The sequence below is a fragment of the Ranitomeya imitator genome, chromosome 1 (genome assembly GCF_032444005.1).
Source record: "Ranitomeya imitator isolate aRanImi1 chromosome 1, aRanImi1.pri, whole genome shotgun sequence".
NCBI classification, from domain to species: Eukaryota; Metazoa; Chordata; class Amphibia; order Anura; family Dendrobatidae; genus Ranitomeya; species Ranitomeya imitator.
The window spans coordinates 975818085-975839020 of record NC_091282.1 but is presented as its reverse complement, the minus strand read 5'-3'; the positions used below and the strand labels follow the sequence as shown (position 1 = coordinate 975839020).

The 20936-nt window shown below is 39.3% G+C and overlaps 1 protein-coding gene across 1 annotated transcript in view; it reads right to left on the bottom strand.

Annotated features, from left to right (window-relative positions):
* Nucleotides 1-781: 781 nt before the first annotated feature.
* Nucleotides 782-20936, bottom strand: part of COL25A1 (collagen type XXV alpha 1 chain) — a 675823-nt gene continuing 655668 nt past the window's right edge. The window contains exons 36-38 of the mRNA XM_069743865.1: nt 17801-17887; nt 9453-9491; nt 782-3178 (exon numbers count right to left, since the gene is read on the bottom strand). Coding sequence (XP_069599966.1) covers nt 3176-3178; nt 9453-9491; nt 17801-17887 — 129 coding nt within the window. The 3' untranslated portion in view covers nt 782-3175. The remainder of the gene's footprint in view (nt 3179-9452; nt 9492-17800; nt 17888-20936) is intronic.

Here is a 20936-nt window from a genome sequence, read left to right as displayed (position 1 = left end):
AATACCATATAAATTTCATCAATATTAAGACAGCAATATTTCCACGAACTGCTACATTTAATGTAGAGGAGCATATTGAGAAAACTAAATTTCTATCACTGATTTAAAAATGGGTGTTACCTTATAGCAAAATATCAAACATTAGTAAAAATATGTAATAACATACAATTTTTTTCTATGAGAATTAATATTTTTCCATATCTCTCAGCATTTTCAAAAAGAGGAAATTCATTTGTTAACAAATCCTTCACTCTTCAGTCAGAATCATCATCTGACTTACAAAACTATACTCACAATTCAGCAAACCCAACACTGAGCAAGTAGCTGGGTCACATAGGTCAAAACCATTGTGACCTAGTGAAGATATCTGGAAAGCATGTACTATCTGACTGTATAAGTCAAAACCATTCTTACCTAGTGAAGATATCTGGAAAACATGTACTATCTGACTGTATAAGTCAAAACCATTCTTACCTAGTGAAGATATCTGGAAAACATGTACTATCTGACTGTATAAGTCAAAACCGTTCTTACCTAGTGAAGATATCTGGAAAACATGTACTATCTGACTGTATAAGTCAAAACCATTCTTACCTAGTGAAGATATCTGGAAAACATGTACTATCTGACTGTATAAGTCAAAACCGTTCTTACCTAGTGAAGATATCTGGAAAACATGTACTATCTGACTGTATAAGTCAAAACCATTCTTACCTAGTGAAGATATCTGGAAAACATGTACTATCTGACTGTATAAGTCAAAACCGTTCTTACCTAGTGAAGATATCTGGAAAACATGTACTATCTGACTGTATAAGTCAAAACCATTCTTACCTAGTGAAGATATCTGGAAAGCATGTACTATCTGACTGTATAAGTCAAAACCATTGTGACCTAGTGAAGATATCTGGAAAACATGTACTATCTGACTGTATAAGTCAAAACCATTCTTACCTAGTGAAGATATCTGGAAAGCATGTACTATCTCACTTGTCCTCCCATTCATCAGCAATGATATTTTTAAAAACATGATAACAGTATATTGGGCTATGTATGTTCCCAGGTAAAGTCATATTTCATGGAAATCTACTTAGTAGTAGATATGCAGTCTACGATATATCTATTGCGGAGATAATTAAGATTTATCTAAAATCCCATTCTTTCAATAAATATGATAATGTATTTCTAAAAATGTAAAGATCAGTATAATAATACTAAACCACTGTAAATTGCAGAACTGCTACATATTCAAAGGTAGCCAAAATCTTAGTTAAAAAATTGATAAAAAATAATAAAGAACACATAAGACACTAACCGACCTCCATACTTCATTTTGGATAAATGTGTGCTTAATGGGACTTCAGATGGGATAACCAAATCGGTTTCCTTAAAAAAAAACTTTTCAAACAAATGTAAGAATTTATAAAAACTGCTGAAAGTTAAGGATAAGATGAAAATATTTTCTACATATGAAGAATCAAAATCAATGGCTTCAAAGTTGCCACACGGAAGGAAAAACCTTGACTTGGAGATAGGAAATATTCCTTGAACACAGAGCTGAGTTATAGCAGCAGAGACTACACTTCCATTTGTCTCAAAGACATTGGACGTGAAAGTACTACAAATATTACCATTTTTTTGTTAATGCCACTACATATAAACCAATCACTTCTCCTGGGCCATACAAAGACTTTTTATCATCATCTAAAGACCATATGTAACTTTGTGCTTTAATATCAACATCAGAATAGTAGCTCCCAATAAAATAAAATCAGACTTTAACACTTATATGTTTACATGGAAAATGCTTAATTCCAGAACCACAGATTAAGTTTTTGCCTTCAAGTGAACACAATGGTTTTTTTTGTATTTTTTTTTCTTTTTTTTTTAAGTAGAATAAAACAAAAAATAAACATTTTTTTCTGTAACAAGTAGACAGAGATGAATAATAAATTACATCTATAATTGTATAAGCAGCTATACTCTTAATCACTTCCTATTTTTGGAATATGCAGATAAACTGAAGTCACACAATAATGGCGTAACTGCTCTATGCACAACATCTAAGCGCTTCCGAAATATTGAAGCTGTTGGCGACCCTTCCAGAACAATAGTACAATAGCAAAAATAAGGCATGTCTACAGATTATCAGCATGTTAGGCAGTGGCACATAACGAAACCATTTGGCAATCCTAACACTGTGTAATAAAGTTATGTAGCGCATTTCTCGAATGTAATAAAAACATTCTAATAACAAAAAAAAACATGAACACAATATAGAATCTGATCCTGTCATATAGGCTCATACATTTTAAACATGGATATCAAACTCTCGTTACACAATTATGTATGTAGGATTTCTGCAACTGCTTAGCTTCCTAGAAACCCCATGGTGAAGGAGTGTTTTGTGTGAGTACAAAATGTTTCCTTCATGGAGCTTCTTCATTCCCACAGGCCTAAGCCTTTTACACGACTCAACTCCAAACTTTGTTGGATCTCAGGGACATATTCAGTAGCCATCATATGCCCATCTTCTACTTCCTGGGGGGCTTTGGGTAGAATGGAATGAAAAGATGCTGAAGACAATCAGGACCTTTATGCCTCAGTAGAAGAATGACTTGCCAAGTAGGAGATTAAACATCTACCGATGGTTCTCCAAATTTGCGCAAAGTTACTGTTATGTCAGCCTTATCTCTTCCGTACTACAAGCCATGGCGTCACTCCCTTGGAATGGATGAAAGTCAGAAAGTTCTAGTTAAATAGCCATAACGAGCAATCATCTAGCATGTGAGGTTCAACCACACCGCAAACTCTTAGACATGATTCATGCAAGCCATTAGTCTGTACAAATATTTGAAATGACACAAGTCATCGGTGCTATTTGGCATGGGTAGAGAAATGTAATGGACATTGTGCATCCGGTGAACTGGTCCCAGATAATTACTGAGTCTATGGACTTATGTTGATTAAGTAAAGCAATAAGAACAGGTATCTCTTCCGTCCTGGAGATTTCAACAGCAGTGATGACTACTGCCAAATAGCTTGTGCAAGTGGGTAAAAGATGGACTTATGACAAGTAGAAGAAGGTGTATGTAAACATATGAAATCATCTTGTTTTTCTCTATAAATACAACGTTTGATTATATACAACTTCATGCTTGCATGATTAGATTTGTCACTGCAAAGAGAAATAAAAATGGCTGTTAGTAGATGTGCCATGCCATTACAATTACACATGGGAGCTGTCTGTTATGCACTTAATGGGGTCGTCCGGCCTTAGTCTACTAGTCTGCAGTCACTCTACATGGCAATGCGCACATAGCGGGACAGCAGACTTGTGGCCTAAGGCAGGACAACCCAGTTAAGGTAAGTGACTCCAATGTAATAACTGTGCAGATATTGAAATGTAATGGTATATAATATATATTCTATAGCATACTTCCATTATTTTCTCTCATTTGGCAACAAAGTTTTGGTTTACTGCCATGGGGAGAAATAAGAATACAACAGGATAGAGAAGGCACAGTGGCTCAGTGGTTAGAACTGTTGCTTTATGGAACTGAAGTCCTGGGTTCAAATCTAACCAAGGAAAATATCTGTGCACAGTTTGTACAGTATGTCCTTTGCATGGGTTTGTTGGTATTCAAAATACAGAATATATTGTCACTATACAAGCAAGAAAAATAAAATTGAGTTTCCTGGCCAGCCTATGTTTCTCCCAGATGATGACCATTGGGAAAGCCTGCATTTCCACAGGAACAGCCCACTTTAATTTAGGGACCTTTCAACTCTCCCCAGGTTTTGATTCCAGAAAGATAAGCAGTCACTTTGCAGCTGTTTACTTATCTCTCCTTATACATGGAAAGCATGCATGTACAAGGGGAGGGTGGGGCAACGTATGCTTAGTTGTCACCTGAATGTCAAAATCCAAAGTACTTAAAGATGACCTTTCACCAGGTCAAAAGTGACCAGATATTGTGTTTATTTTATTCATGCTGCTCCACTGAGTTTTTCACAATTACTTTTATTAAAATCAGCGTTACTGACATATGGACAGTTTTAGTTAGTGTTCCTTTTTTATGATGTTTACATGGGGGCGGTGCTCCCAGGAGTCTATTGGGTCTTGTCTTTAGGCTAACCTGCATAATTACCCCATTAGTAATACCCTCTACGTAATGAACATAAAAATTAGTATACTGGGCCACTAAATATAAAAGCCAATATATCTCCATTATCATGGAAGACTTTTTTTTTTAAATAAAAAAGCAGTATACTCAGGAGAGCAGCAAAAATAAAACAAGAGCTGACAACTTCTGACCTGATGACAGGTCTTCTTTAAGAGGGTATATTAATGCTGCACATTTTATTGCAATCAGTCCTGCAACTGAAAACCAGTCCCATTCATTTGGAGGAGAATGTTTCTGCAGCACGCCCATGGATTTCTGCAAGTTCCATTGTGATGAGTAGGACAGTCACCAACATAGCAACAAATCAGTCTTGTGTGAATCCACATCTAATGTGCATATTAATGAGAGGACGAGGGGTGATAACTGTCAAATTTCATATGGAAGGAAATGGATTCTGATATGCTTGCATATTATTAAATGCTGAACAATAAAGAGAGATCTCCACATATTTACATAACATATCATTAATTGCTGTTTATTTCCATATTTATCAAAGAAAAAAGGTAATATATTTGGACTAATCATCTTTTGATATATGTTTTAGGGTCCTTGTTACACTTACTATTTTTTACTGTATTTCATGGGTGACCCGCCACTACTGTTAATACATGTAAAGTGTTCTTGCCTGTAGCAGCTAATACAAAAATACAATGTACTGCTTTAAATAAAAATTATATAAAGCAGCAAATTATTCTGCTCCTGTTATTCAACCTTTGCACCTTAATCAACAGCTCACAAAACAATATGATACCCCCACACAGCTCATCACATAGTATGATGTCCCTACACAGCCCCTCAAACAATATATTTCTACACAGTGTGATGTATCCTCAGAGGCCACACACAGGACATCCACACACAGCCCCCTAGACAGTATGTCCTCACAAAGCTCCCCTACACAGTATGATGTCCCCACAGAGAAACCTACACAGTATGCTGTCCCCACAGAGAACCCTACACAGTATGATGTCCCCAGAGAGCCCTTCATGCAATATATAGCCAAACAGCATGTTCACACAAAGCCCTACACAGTATGATGTCTCCACAATGCCCCCCACGCAGTCTATTCCCACACAACCCCCTTCACAGTATGTTCTCACAAAGGCACCTACACAGTATGCTGTCCCCACACAGCCCCCTTAACATAGTATTACAGTGAGTTGCAAAAGTAGTCACCCCCTTTGTTGTTTTGCTTCCTCACAACCAGGAATTTCAGGGTTCTTTTAGGTTTTGCATCAGTTCATGTAAAGAACATGCCTACAGCTGTGAACATTTGGCTTTCTTTTTATTGTGAAGCAAACAACAAACAGGACATTTCCGAAAATGTCAGTGTGCATAACTATTCAACCCCCTAAAGTAAGAACTTTGTAGAGCTTCCTTTTGCAGCAGTTAAAGGTATAAGTCACTTTGGATAAGTCTCCATGGGCTATCCACATCTTGCCACTTGGATTTTTGCCCATTCCTTGAGTGCTTCAGCTCCTTCAAGTTTGATGGTTCCCTCTGGTACAGCAATCTTCAATTCTGACCACAGATTCTCAATTGGATTACAGTCTTGGCTTTCACTAGGCCGCTCCAAAGATTTACATATTTCCCCTGGTGCTGCTTTAGCAGTGTGCTTTGGGTCAGTGCCTTGTTGGAAGGTGAACCTCTGTCCCAGTCTCAAATCACTGACTGAAACAGTTTTTGCTCAAGAATATCACTATCATTTTGCACCAACAATCTTCCCCTCAACTCCTGCTGAAAAACATCCCCACAGCATGATGCTATCACCATCTATTTTCACTATGGCGATGGCGTTATTGGGGTGATGAGCTATGATGATTTGGCACCTGACATAGCATTTACCTTGGTGGCCAAAAATTTCAATTTTGGTCTCATTTGACCACAGCACCTTCCTCCATACCTTTGGGAAGTCTTCCACATGACTTTTGGCAAACTCAAAACAAGCCTTACAATTTTGGTGTGTAAGTAAAGGTTTTTTTCTGCCCACTCTTCCATAAAGGCCCCCTCTATGGAGTGTACGGCTTATTGTAGTCGTATGGACAGATACTCCAGTCTCTTCTTGAGTCTTGAGAACTCTGCAGCTCCTTCAAGGTTACCTTTGGTTTCTGTGCTGCCTCTCTGACTAATGCACCCCTTGCATGGGCTGAGAGTTTTGGTGGGTGTCCCTACCTTGGCAGGTTTGTTGTGGTTCCATGCTCTTTCCATTTGATGATAATGGATATGATGGTGCTCCGGGGAATCATCAGAGATTGGGATACTTTTTTTTTATAATACAACCCTATCTTGTAGCTCTCAGCAACTTTGTCCCTGACTTGTTTGGAGATCTCATGGTGTTGTTTGGTTAGTGGTGCCTCTTGCTAAACGGTGTTGTGGCAATCTAGAAAAGGTGTGTATATACTGAGAGATCACTTGACACTTAGATTGCACACAGTTGGACTTCCTTTCGCCAAGCATGTGACTTGGAGGGCAATTGCTTGCATCAGAATATGTTATGGGCTTCATCGCAAAAGGAGTGAATACATATGCACATACCAATTTATATTTATTTGATCCCATAAATTTAATTTATGTCTATATATTTCATACTTCGACTGTGTTTAGTGCTAATATTTCACACACAGATCGGATTTAAAAAATATTTAAACAGGTTGTAATGTAAGAAAATAGATAAAAAGGCAGGAGGTGAATACTTTTGCAAGCTACTGTATATCCCTACACAGCTCTCACGCAGAATGATATTCTCACACAGCCTGCTTGCACAGTATTATGTCCCCACACACCTCCCCACATAGTATGATGTCCCAAAAAGCCAACCTCACAGTATGTCCCTACAAACCCCCTCACAAAGTATAAGGTTCTCACACAGCCCCTCATAAAGTATGATGTACGCACAATGTCTCCTACACAGTATGATGTCCCCACAAAGCCCTCACACTGGATGTCACTATACAGTATGATGTCCCCATAGAGTCCCGCACACTGGATATCCCAACACAGTATGATATCCTTTACACAGTATGTCACCACAGAGCTGCCCTCCCTCCACGAATGATGATGTCCTCTCACAGCCTCCTTACATAGTGTAATATCCCCACACAGCTCCCTATGCGGAATGATGTCCCCACACATGTCTTAGGGCACCGCATGATGTCCTCATACATGCTCCTTAGGGCACTGCATGATGTCCTCACACATGTCCCTTAGGGCACAGCATGATGTCCCTACAATTTCCCACATCCTGTGAATTAGAACATACAAAACAGCTGCTCTCCTCACCTCATTTCCTCACTGCTCTGGTCTGTGCTGTGTATTGAGTCACAGCTCACGTGATGTAATGACGTCATCGCGCTGGCTGCGTTCTCAGACGCAGTGGCTCAAAAGAATTTATATACTGGTGAGAGTGAGACATTGGGCAGAGGGTGGCCGCTTAGTGCGGGGCATCACTAAATCCAGCCTTACGGCTGTCTCGGTCTGCAGGCCGCACCGGAACACTCAAAGTGCCGCATGTGGTCCATGGGACGCACTTTGCCCAGGTCTGCTATATTTATTAATTTATATAGTGCCAACATATTCTGCAGTGATGTACATAAATGATAATCACTCTCATTCTAAATTCCAAGTGAAAGTTGTCCAGTCTTTTGCTTAAAGTCTGAAGTTGCCATATGTGAATTGAGTGAGGCTGCACACGTCTTGTCGGAATGTGGCGGGAAGTACACAAATCGCATACTTGCCATTACATCACCACCTGCACTCGCCATCGATACCAGAGAATTCTGACAGCATGCAGAGCACATGTTGTTAAGATTTAGAAGTTTGCAGTCGCATAAATTGACTACAGACTTTTAGAAACAGACTGGACAACCCCTTCAAACTAAGAGAGAAACTCCATTTAGAAATAAGTTGTTGGTTTAATGGGCTGATCATCATGGGTCCATTTCATTGAATCTCTGGCAAACAGTTTTGCGTGGTCGACTCAGGTCCTCCAGAAAGAGAGCTGCTTTTACCAAGTAGCTCTCCATTCTGTATCATTATGGTAGAGGGCAATCTAATTATGAAACAACTTGTTTTCTGTAGCTAGAACTATCACACTAATGTCTATAGCTACGTCTACTTCTAGATTTTTCTATCTAAAATGGCCTAGCTAGTTCATTTAGGAATTATGTTATTGCTATTGGAGTTTTCTATGTAAGTAATTTAGACTATGCTCTTCTGTATATACCTTATTAGTTATATTAAACTACAGTGACAGCTTTATCATTTGTTTTCTGCATTAACACCGTAATTCCCAGGAAAACTGCATATAAGGTGGTGACACTGAGACTTGAGAAAATGAAGAAACACTGTTCCCCTGATATACACAACAATACCATGCCTAAAAAAACATGTTTCTATAACCTTTTGTGAATGTTTTACATTTGTGATGGCATCAGCTAGCGTTAGTGGAGACTTGTGGTGATGCATGTCTGGGATATTGTGGCATTTCTTAAAAGGAATCAGCTACCTCCCATGACAGTATTCATCTGTAGATATTGTGGTAATCTGCAGATATCTTGTGTTGAAATCAAGCCTGGCTGGTTTACTTATATTCTCCCTGCAGCCGCTGGCTCCAGTCATCAGGGTGCTGCAGGGAGCTGATAATCACCAGCCTCTATACAATGAGCGTGCTGTTATCACTGCCCCTGCACCCCCACCGACATCCTGCTCTGTGCATTCACATCCAGATTACGGAGAGCCCACTTTATATACGTAGAATGGTGAATGTAAAAGCCCCGAGCACCGCCCTGATGACTGGAAGTGAGCAGCTGCAGGGAGAATAAAACGTAATTTTCTTGTTCTTCCAGTAAACCAGCCTGACATGATTTAAAAGCTATTTACCAGCAGATTATCCCTATGTCTGCAGGTAAATGCCGTTTTTGGAGGTGATAGGCTCTAATTAAACTGTATGATGTGACTTCTTGAGAAATGAGATATTCAATAGACAGGTCCATACAATTTCTTATTTTACTTAGATTCTATGAAACTTGGATTAGGCAACATTGCCGCTTGCCATGGTGTGACATCTATATTGTAACTTTACACACATGTAGGAACAGCGCAAGTCTCCTACTAACCCTAACCTAAAATGTTCAGTCCCTTATCCCCAATATTAGATTCTCAGCACACAATAAACGAAATCATGCAATGGCATATTTGGTTATGGTTACTAATAACACTAAAATGAGCAGGTCCTGATGTAGTGCACGTCTCCTATAGTGTCCTCACCTTCTGCCAGCAGCCGGGCATTGGAAGTCCATCTGGTCCCTGTTCAATCACACAAGAATATAAAAGATGCCAAGGTTACACAAGCTGCATACATCAGTGCCAACTTATGGGTGAGTTTGTAACTTTTCAGATGTATTATCACTTAGTCATACTGATTATTTTGAAATCAACACATTTGAAAATATCAGGGAACCTCTCATGTTTGGAAATGCTATAGATCTGCAGATACTGGGGTAATATGCAGGTAAATAGCGCTTAAATCCTGTGATTTACTAGGAGTGCAGCTAAAGGGAGAATATAAAGTTTTAATCTTCCTGTATCTGCTCTCTCTGAGTTACCGGGGCGGTGAAGTGACAGCCTACTCTGAACCATATGTGTGCAGCGTATTTGTGCAGAGCAAGATGTCAATCAAAGTTGGGGAGTAACTATAGCCACGCTCACAGCATAGTCACTCAACTGCATCGATCCAGTGACTCAGAAAGAGCAATTATAGGGTGATTAAAACTTAATTTTCACCCTGTGGCCACACTTCCTGTAAGCCAGCTACATACGATTTAAAGTGAACCTGTCACCAAGAATTCCGATATGAAGTAAGGTCAGTGCCTGTAAACCCTCATATACAGCATTCCAATATGCTGTATATATGCCCCCACTCTGACCTGCAAAACAAGAAGACCTTTTATTATACTCACCTATGGGGCGGTCCAGTCCGATGGGCGTTGCTGGTCTTGACTCAATGCCTCCTCTCTTCTTGCAAGCACAGTTCTCCAGTGCGCATGCTCAGTAAAAGGCAAACAAGTGGCAATACATGCGCCATGCAATACTTTACTCTGTCCTCGAGAGGGCAGAGAGAAATACACCTGCGCAGGAGGAGCACGATGCCGGTGTGCACTGTGTGGATGACGTAGGACACGTCATCCACATGAAGCAGAGAAGGAGGACAGGATCACAATAAGAGAGGAGGTGCTGGATCAAGACCAAAGACACCCATCAGACTGGACAGCACCATAGGTGAGTATAATAAAAGGTCTTCTTGTCTTGCAGGTTGGATTGTGAGCATATATACAGCATTATAGAGTGCTGAATATGAGGGCTTACAGATACTGGTCTTATCTCATATGGGAAAAACCTGGCGACAGGTTCCCTTTAAATGCTATTTACCTGTATATTACCCCTATATTTGCAGGTACCGTAAACAGCATTTCTAGACATGTCAGGTTCCCTTTTAAAGATGACCTATTGTTTAAATTAGATTTTTATTCTAAACTCTAGATTTTTATTCTAAACTTTTTCAGATTTCCATGTCACTATCTATATTATAAAAAGTTGAAATCTATCAATTTTCCCAGTCGACACTAAGCTTAAAGGGGTTGTCCACCTATGAGAACATTTTTTTTAACTTAAATTTCATGAATTTGGGGATAAAAACTATTTTGGGGCTTCTTTAAACATTTTGCACTGTGTGCCTTCTATAGCCTCTGTGCAGCATGACATTTTACTGGCTGCAGAATGAGTTACCACTGAGTGTCCTTCAGTTGGCCATATATAACAGTCAGAAAGGAAGTTTGTGTTTTATCTGTCCTTTCCCATGCTCCCGATAGCTGATCAATGACAGTAGACAGCATCAATGTTTAAATTGTTTAAATCAATCAATTTTACATAAATCAATTGGTTCAGTGGTTTATATTTTCTACTGTTCACATTTTACACCAAACAATTTGTTGAATTAAATTTCCAGGTTATTGCGATCATGAGGATATCTAATATATGTTTGTGTTATATATGAAATGAAATCTTTTCTATGTAAAAAAAAAATTTTTTTTAGTATTTCTTGACGCAGCGACTTTTTTTTATTTTTCATCACTTTATTTTTTGCAGATGTTTTCTACATATTTAGATTTGTTTACATTATTTGGCCTCCAAGAGATCATAAAATATCGATGAGGAACATTTTCTTCTATTATTGTTTATTTTTTTCACTGTAACTGAGGCATCCGTAGGAATCCCAGATACAGGGATAAACAGCCTTCTGCTGTGCCACACATGACTGGAAGTCCTAGGTCTGCTAGGGTTCAGGACAGGGACCCGGCTATTATGTGATCTCCAGGCCCTACAGAAGCATCAGAAATGCCTATGTTTCTCGTCACTGCATAGTGCTTACTAAGCACCGTGTAACCAGCAAAAGAGTAGACAGAAGTGGTAATAAAGTGCTTCTATCTCATTCTCATAGTCCACAGTTGTGTTTGACAGCCGGGATCAGATCGTCACCTGCTCGATTGTACGTGCATTAAACACGTGCCATAAATTTACAATGATGCAGGGTTACAGCCTCGAAATTTGCATTGCTTAGTCATTATCTGGCTAAACAGTAAGTAATTAATAAGTATTTTTGGCTAGTCATCAATAATAGATTCCTCTGAAACATATTGATGCTATAGCAAGGCTATGATATTTTGCGTACACTTGACCATGTCTGACACGTTTGGCCGATGCTGACATGTCCATAGTGATGTCACCAGAGTCATCAGATGTCAGCTTCTCCTTTGATTTATCTTTCTAGAATCAATCTTTTATATAGATTCATCTTAATTCATTTCTGGTTGGTAACAGGGACTAAACTAGTAAAGAATGGGAGATTTGTATTAGGATTATTAGAGCACATACTCTAAGACTTTCTGATACTAGTAAACAAACCCATGAAGGAAAACTCTTCTAAATTTTACCATTACTTCAAAATGTTGTTGCTTGGAATCTGATTTTATTTTGTAACACTGTCACTTATGGTCTGTTGAATTATGTCAAAGCTGCGAGGACACCAGTTCCTACTCATCATGCTCCCATCTTGTATGAAATATACATTGGTGAAAATAGTAATAGTTTATAGTAACAGTACCTTTTACAACAATTGTTGTGATTATGAAAAACTTTGTGATAGAATATTTCGCCAATTTTATTGTACTTTATTTAAAGGGGATATGTCAGCAGGATCAACCCTCCTATGTCGTCTATAAGGACAGGTAGGTCATAGGAAGCTGAATAACTTGATAACCTGATATCTATTATTCCAAAGAAATCCCCATTCTTCTTAACATGTAAATTAGCTATTAATATCTATGGGCCAGACACAGATCTGCATGAGATTCTGCCTCCAGAGCTTAATACAACTGAAGGGTTGTATTACCATTGTGAGGCATGTAATGACTAAGGCTGCCGTCACACTAGCAGTATTTGGTCAGTATTTTACATCAGTATTTGGAAGCCAAAACCAGGAGTGGAACAAATAGAGGAAAAGTATAATAGAAACATATGCACCACTTCTGTATTATCACCCACTCCTGGTTTTGGTTTACAAATACTGATGTAAAATACTGACCAAATACTGCTAGTGTGACAGCAGCCTAACAGTGTGCTCTCCTGATCTATGTCTCACACTAGTAACACCCCCTTTCATTAAAATTATTAATTAAGGTAATGAATATGCACATCTCTTCACTCCCATAGGCATGGAGTGCATATTCATTACCTTAATGAGCGGGCCACGTGATCGCTCGGCCAGAAGAGCCGCTGGTGCCGGAACAAATGAGATGCAGTGACACCGAGGGCGCGCAGACAGGTAAATAGGATGTTTTTTGTTTAGTTTTTTTTTTTTTTTTTTTAAACAGGAATCATACATACAAGGATAGGGGATAAATAGCCATACATACAAGGATAGGGATAAGGAGCCATGCATACCAGGACAGCGACGGGGGAGCCATGCATACTAGGACAGGGATGGGGGAGCCATGCATACCAGGATAGAGATGAGGGGACAATGCACACCCTGCTTATACTCGAGTCAAAAAGCTTTATTATAACGACTCCAGAGCACATATTTAAACAAAGAAAAAAAGGGGCAATTTTACACTAAATAGTAGAAAAAAGCCCCAATGCCTACACAAGAGGCAACCCATTCCATATTAACACTATAAACAGGAGAACCAGGAGTATAATAGGTATATAAATTTATTACAAATACAGGGTATAAATATACATACAGTAAGTGACATAAGATGATAGTATATAAGCAGAGAACACAATATAAAGTGCAAGAAAGGATGGAAACACGGGAAACCAGTATCCACCCAGTGTGCGGGAGCACAAAAAAAAAAAATGCAAAACAGTCTGATACAACAGACTGAAAATACACAGCGCTGCAGGAAGCTAGTAGTACATATAATAAAGTGACAAATTGTCACTAATAGTGAAATATTGGGGCTTACCGCAGATAAGAAGGGCTACACCGCACACCGGACCGGAACCAGGATAAAAAGACCCACAAAGCGCTGTGTATTTTCAGTCTATTGTATCAGACTGTTTTGTTTTTGTTTTTTTGTGCTCCCGCACACTGGGTGGATACTGGTTTCCCATGTTTCCATTCATTCTTGCACTTTATATTGTGTTCTCTGCTTATATACTATCATCTTACATCACTTACTGTATGTATATTTATACCCTGTATTTGTAATAAATTTATATACCTATTATACTCCTGGCTCTCCTGTTTATAATATCGAGTCAATAAGCTTACCCAGTATTTCGTGGCAAAATTAGGTGCCTCGGCTTATACTTGGGTCAGCTTATACTTGAGTATATACGCTAATTAAATATTGTGGATGTCTCTGGAATAAAACATAGGATTGCAGATATTAAAGTATCATTTCATTGAACTTCCTAGGACCTACATGCCCATATACATGTTCTAGGAGGGTTGAGCCTACTGACAGATTCCATTTAAAGGGTTTGGCTAATTGTAACAATTGATCATCATTCAAAGGATAGTGTTCATTATTTATGCCATATTCAGAGATAGTCAAGTACAGCACAAGACTACCTCAAATCAGTCCTATAAACAATAAACTTAGGTCTTTCTGCTCTACCATTTCTTAATTAAACCAGGAGACTTCACTGATACAATTCTTAAGATTAGAGAAAATCTAAATGATTCAAACCCCAATTTCATATAAGGTGAGAAGTTATTATGATGAGTCAAACCCTAAAATCATTTGCATGGTCTTATTCAGGCAACATACACCAAATATTCCAATCAAACCCATCTTCAAAGATTAATCTGACTGATTTCATGAACTGGAAACTAGAAATGGACAGTCATTTTCATCTGGAGTTTGCAATATGAGTTTTTTTATATATATAATCTCTGAACTGGACTATCAAAACCATAGCTCATAAACAAATATGATGTCTAAGATCCACATTTTCATGATTTGTTGGTGACAATAATTCCTAATTTTCTTACTATGCATAATGAAGGGCAATAGAAAACAAAACATTACAAATTCTTCTCTTGTATGCAGTCTTTTAGCAGTCTATTCAACCATCTTCAAACACAGGTAATCAATGTTAGGAGACAACTGCTAATTATACGCATCTGAAATGAGATGTTTAAAGGGTTTTCCCACAAAAGACACTTATCAGCTACTGATTTGGGATTGAATAGAGCAATTCCTTCATTGTTATTGGGAATAGTAGGTACAACTGAGTGCAAGGCTCAGCTATCTCCATGCTATCTCCATCTCACAGACAATGAATGGAGCTGAGTTGTCTTCAATTTTATCTAATAAATGGTGAGGAAGACTGGTGGTTCTTGATCAGGTGCTGAATGTCTTTCATGCCAAAGCCCATTCAATTCAGTCAGGGTGGTTTTCCATGTTATATTCCTCCCACCCTCTTCCTAATATGGAGTCTTGACAGAGAGGAGAGTACAATGCAGACTTCTGTGGCAGGAGTTCATTTCCCGTGAGAAAACATTCCTAGTTTCTTCCCTCAACATTTGCCATTGGGGACACTCCCATAGCTTTTAGACTCATGGCAAGTATGGCTGATTGGCACCTTTGGATGTAGTTAATAGCTAATAAAACTAAGGAATTTGGCATCAATTCATTGCAGATTAATTAAAAGTATTTGTTTTACTGAACACATTTGAGGACAATATGAGACAGCTTGAAGATGGCTGAGCAGGCTATTAAAAAAGCTTACAAGAATAAGCAAGGCAGGAGCTTATTTTTTTATATTGTTTTTCTACGTCAGTTTTTATGTTTTATTTTTTTGGGCAAATTAAGATAATTATTGTAACAATTATAAAATGAGATCTGCAATCTCCAGACTTAAAAGACACATAAGAAAGACAAAATAACAGATGTTTTATGCAATATGCATGCTTCATTTTTCCCCAGCACAACTGTATAAGATGTATGTCTTCATCCAGAAATTAGAATACACTGGTCTTTTGATCATGTTTTAACTCTCTTTTGACTTTCCTGGGCTCTGTTCACACTAGCATCATGGCCTTAGTTATTGTTAAAACCATGAAAGTTTTGATGGATCAATTATATTAGATCCTAACAGATTTCATTGTCCTTTTAAAGAACCATCAGATTTTATTAACTATATTTCCCTTCACATATAAAAGGAATGGAAACTCTACAGAACGAACCCTAACATTAGTGTGAACAGATCCTAAAACTGTTTCATGAACAATTTTTTCTTCTTTTGTAACTCTGATAACTAGTGATGAGCGAGTATACTTGTTACTCGGGTTTCCCCGAGCACACTCGGGTGGTCTCCGAGTATTTTGGCGTGCTCGGAGATTTAGTTTTTGTCGATGCAGCTGCATGATTTGCGGCTGCTACACAGCTTAAATGCATGTGGAGGTTCCCTAACAGGCAACCCCCACATATATTCAGGCTGTCTAGCAGTCGCAAATCATGCAGCTACTGTGAGGAAAACTAAATCTCCGAGCATGCTGAAATGCTCGGAGACCACCAGAGCATGCTCGGGGAAACCCAGATAACGAGTACATTCGCTCATCACTACTGATAACCATATTTGCCATATTGGTACAAGGAAAGGGAATTCTAGAATAATTTTAGTATGGGCAGGATTTTAGAGTCATGCTGAGTGGAGGAGAGGAAGCTGTGAAGAAAACTACAGGGAAAGTCGAGTAAGTTTCACAGGGAATCTAAGCCATTATAAAGGGTGTGTAGAGAAAGGACTGGGCTGCAGGCTATTACGTCACTACATAAATGACCTATTTGTTTTCTGATAAAGGACTGTCTAAACGGTAGGCAGTCATAAGTCGCTGAGGTAAGCTCTTTATAGCGGCTATCCACATTTTACTGCAGGGTTATGTTTCTAAATAGACACACCAATGTTTGATCACTTGTAGAACATTCTGAGGAAAAATACAGTGGAAGGACATACAGTGTGAGCATTTACATGGATTAACAGTGGTATGAGGGTTGTCCAATTTTGGGGACAATTTATTTTACTTAAATGCATATATTTTGGGCTAAAAGTCATTTTTGCAATTGGGCTTCATTAAAAATGTTGCACCGTTTTCCTTTTCTGTGCTCTTTGTTTCCCTGCACGTTTCACTTTGATGCCGTCTCCGGTCATAAATTGATGAGAGCAGCTCAGAAAAAGAGAGATAAGAGTTACAAACTCCCTATCAGCTCATAATAGCGGGCTGACTGTTGGATTAACTCTTTCTGTCGCCATTAATGAACAGTGCAACACATAGGCTAGAGAAGGCAAACGGTGAAAAATGTAAAATGAAACCCAATAGCAAAAATGATTTGTAGCCAAAAATGCATGCTTTTAAGTAAAAACAATTGTCCCCAAAGGTGAACAAACACTATTTGTTTAGTGATATGATAGAATAACTTGATCCATGCAAGATCATGCAGATTTTTTTCAATGCAAATGTTCCAATTGTGGTCTTTGCATTGGTGAGTAAGACGAGGACTCACATGCAGGGGAGGAAAGGAAAGAGAAATACTGTACCAATTGGCAAGGGGCATCCAGCCCATCCAGGCCAGGCTGACCTGGTTCCCCTTTTTCCCCCTTTATTCCACGGAAACCCTGTTTGTAAAGATTAACTTGTAATGTTACTGATCAATAGAAACCCTTAAATTGAAAAGCCTGTTCAAAACCAAAAGGAAAAGAAAAGAACACTGAGAAAGAGCAAATATTCGTTTTCCACCAAGATGCCAAGCACTATGGAAATGCTAACATTTTACCCATGACCACATACTGTACCATCCAATTGTAGTAATCAATCCAATTGTAATTATGGTCAGTAAGTATAGCAGATCAAATCTCATTCCATGATGTTGAGCTGTAGTAGATTCCAAGCAAACAATATCTTTGAATTTGTGAGATTACCAACTATTTTTAGGCATCTTACAAAATGAATGTAGAATTTATTTTTGCATTGGTGGGTTTCTGAATGTTTGATCTTTCCAATACATATTAGATTTCATGGTTGGAATTACTGGATTTCCGAGACATACCAACGGGCAAGGTGCATCTAATCCAGGGGCACCCTGTTCTCCTTTCTCCCCTTTAGGCCCTTTTTTGCCTTTCTTTCCCTTTTCCCCCTGTGAATACAATGGTTTATAAAAAAAAATGTATCAAAAGGGTCAGCAGATGAGAGGTCTGAAGGAACATTTACCATGAGGCTGTGCTTGCTATGTTTGTTGATGTGAAATCAGGCTATAATTTTTTTTTAGCGTGTGAGCACTGAAAAAAGAGACTTCATTATAATTACGGTATGTTTATATGGATAACATGTGTAGGCATATGCTGTACCGGAATGTTTGTCTAGAATTTAATTAAAATTATCTGGAGCATCAGAAGATTTTCAATAAGGAATGTTCGGCGGAGAATCCTCTGCTTTGTCATGCAAAATTGGCAGAAATAAGTAACATTTAACTTTTTTCCACAGCTGATTTTCTTTGTAGCGCAGCAGAAAGTCTATTCAGAACTTTTCTATTGTTGTGGTGTTACAGAAACTTCTGCATGCACCTCAATACATTAACCTAACTCTCCCCTTGTTCCCTCTTTGTAAATTTTGCTCAAAACCTGTTCCCCCTAAGGCTGGGTTCACATTGCGTCTTTGGCGTTCGTTAGACGGACTACATTACACCGCGGCATAAGCGGTGTAACACAGTCAGTTAACGCCGCCATTAAGTCCTATGGCAGACGCATCGCTAGCGCACGCCCACCATAGGCGTGCGCTACCGATATGCCGTCATTGAGTGACGGACCCTGGGAAGCGGGCTGCAGCATTTCCGGGTCCATCACTGCTAGCGCAGATAGAGCATCTGCTAGCTCTATCTGCGCTAGCGCGCTGACATATCGGCACTTGCGTTAACAGCAGCCCGTTAACGCATGTGTTGAATGGGCTGCTGTTAACGCAATGTGAACCCGGCCTTATTCATCTGTGTCCACTTCCTCATTCACCAAAGAGCACTTGTCAACTGTACTTAGACAGATCCTGGCTGATGATCAGATCATGCAGCTTTATATGAAAACCCTTAATTATTATAATGATGGCTGGTCAGTACATAACAAGCACGTTCTACCTATTGTGTCCCCCCATTTCCTTATAGATTGTAAGCTTGTGAGCAGGAACCTCACTCCTCCCATAACTGATGAACTATGTGTTACTTTGTGATGTCTTTATTGTCTGTATATGTCTCTACTTAATTGTAAAGTCCTGTGGAATTTGTTCGTGCTATACAACTAAAATTATTATTATTATTATTATTATTATTAGGAGAGAGGCTGTCATTGAATTTGAAAATTACTTTATTTATTCCAGATTGGGAGACCTACAATATGGCCTGTTTTCTATATTTTTAGGTTCAACAGGTGCACCATACATGTATACCAATAGCACTGCCCAATCACATGATCTCTATGACCATCTGGGAATTGTTCCAAATCCACATATTAATGGAAAATGCAACTTTCCATTATGTAATAATAACATGTCTGTTTGGACCACCTACGAATTTTCATTTTAAATGGGCATTGTTTGCAAGCTGAGGTCACGTCATCTCCACTGCAACAATCTAAGCAATGTGCTATCGAAAACAACATATACTGTGGGAGAATGCCACGGTTCTTATGTGAAGATTTCTGACACCCCTCACAAATTTTCCATTTTGCCTATTTGATGCCTTCCCTGACTTTACATTTTCTTAGCTTAAGAATTGTAGTGTTAAATAGCACACATTTCAATTAATATCTGTCCATGTAATATACTGATGGTACAAGTCTGCTGGAGTATTCTGGCTAATAACGAGCCGTCCTCAACAGCACACCTCTTATATGGAGACAACGCCTTTAACTCTATTATGACATTTTAAAGGGAACCTGTCACCCCGAAAATCGCGGGTGAGGTAATCCCACCGGCATCAGGGGCTTATCTGCAGCATTCTGTAATGCTGTAGATAAGCCCCCGATGTTACCTGAAAAAGGAGAAAAAGACGTTATATTATACTCACCCAGGGACGGTCCCGCTGCTGGTCAGGTCGGATGGGCGTCTCCGGTCCGCTGCGGCGCCTATCTTCTTTCCATGACGTCCTCTTCTGATCTTCAGCCACGGCTCCGGCGCAGGCGTACTTTGCTCTGCCCTCTTGAGGGCAGAGGATAGTACTGCAGTGCGCAGGCGCCGGAAAGGTCAGAGGCCCGGCGCCTGCGCACTGCAGTACTTTGTCTGCCCTCAACAGGGCAGAGCAAAGTACGCCGGAGCCGGAGCCGTGGCTGAAGATCAGAAGAGGACGTCATGGAAAGAAGATGGGAGGCGCCGCAGCGGACCAGAGACGCCCATCCGACCTGACCAGCAGCGGGACCGCCCCTGGGTGAGTATAATATAACGTCTTTTTCTCCTTTTTCAGGTAACATCGGGGGCTTATCTACAGCATTACAGAATGCTGTAGATAAGCCCCTGATGCCGGTGGGATTACCTCACCCGCGATTTTCGGGGTGACAGGTTCCTTTTAAAAGGTCAGTTCTGGCTTGACCTCCCAAGTGATTTTCATATCTTTATCAATAAACCTCCCACTTCCGCTTAAGCCCCCATACAAATTAGACTGTATGCTGACATTAGTTCAAAGTGTATGGGACTCCTGGCCAATTTATTGCTGGGGGTAATGTCAGTCTGGCAAACTGATTTCAGACGGCTGATCATAGTGCTCTACCGGACATATGAAGATGACAGACATATCAGGCGTGGCTTTCTCATAGAGAAAACAGGAGTGAATAGCTGAACAAGCACTTCTATGTATGGGAGAGACAGCCAAGATGGCTGATTGATGAACGTAAAACAAATATTCAGTCAACTGTCATCTACTGTGTATGGTGAGGTTTATGTGTGACATGATGTGCAATTTCGTATAGGCACATTAGCAATTCAGATTCACATGTTATATAATTTTGACTTAGTCAGTGTCTCTAGGCCTGGTCCTAATAAAGCAATTTTTATGTAATGCCATGATGATACAGGTAAATGTCCTTCATACCCACCAATAGGCTGTAAAAACTGATAGAAGCAGAAATTGGTATTTATTACCAAGGAAGGGAGGAGGAAGCCACAAAATTAGTAGAACAACGGATAGTAGTCAAGGAAAGACTGGGGGG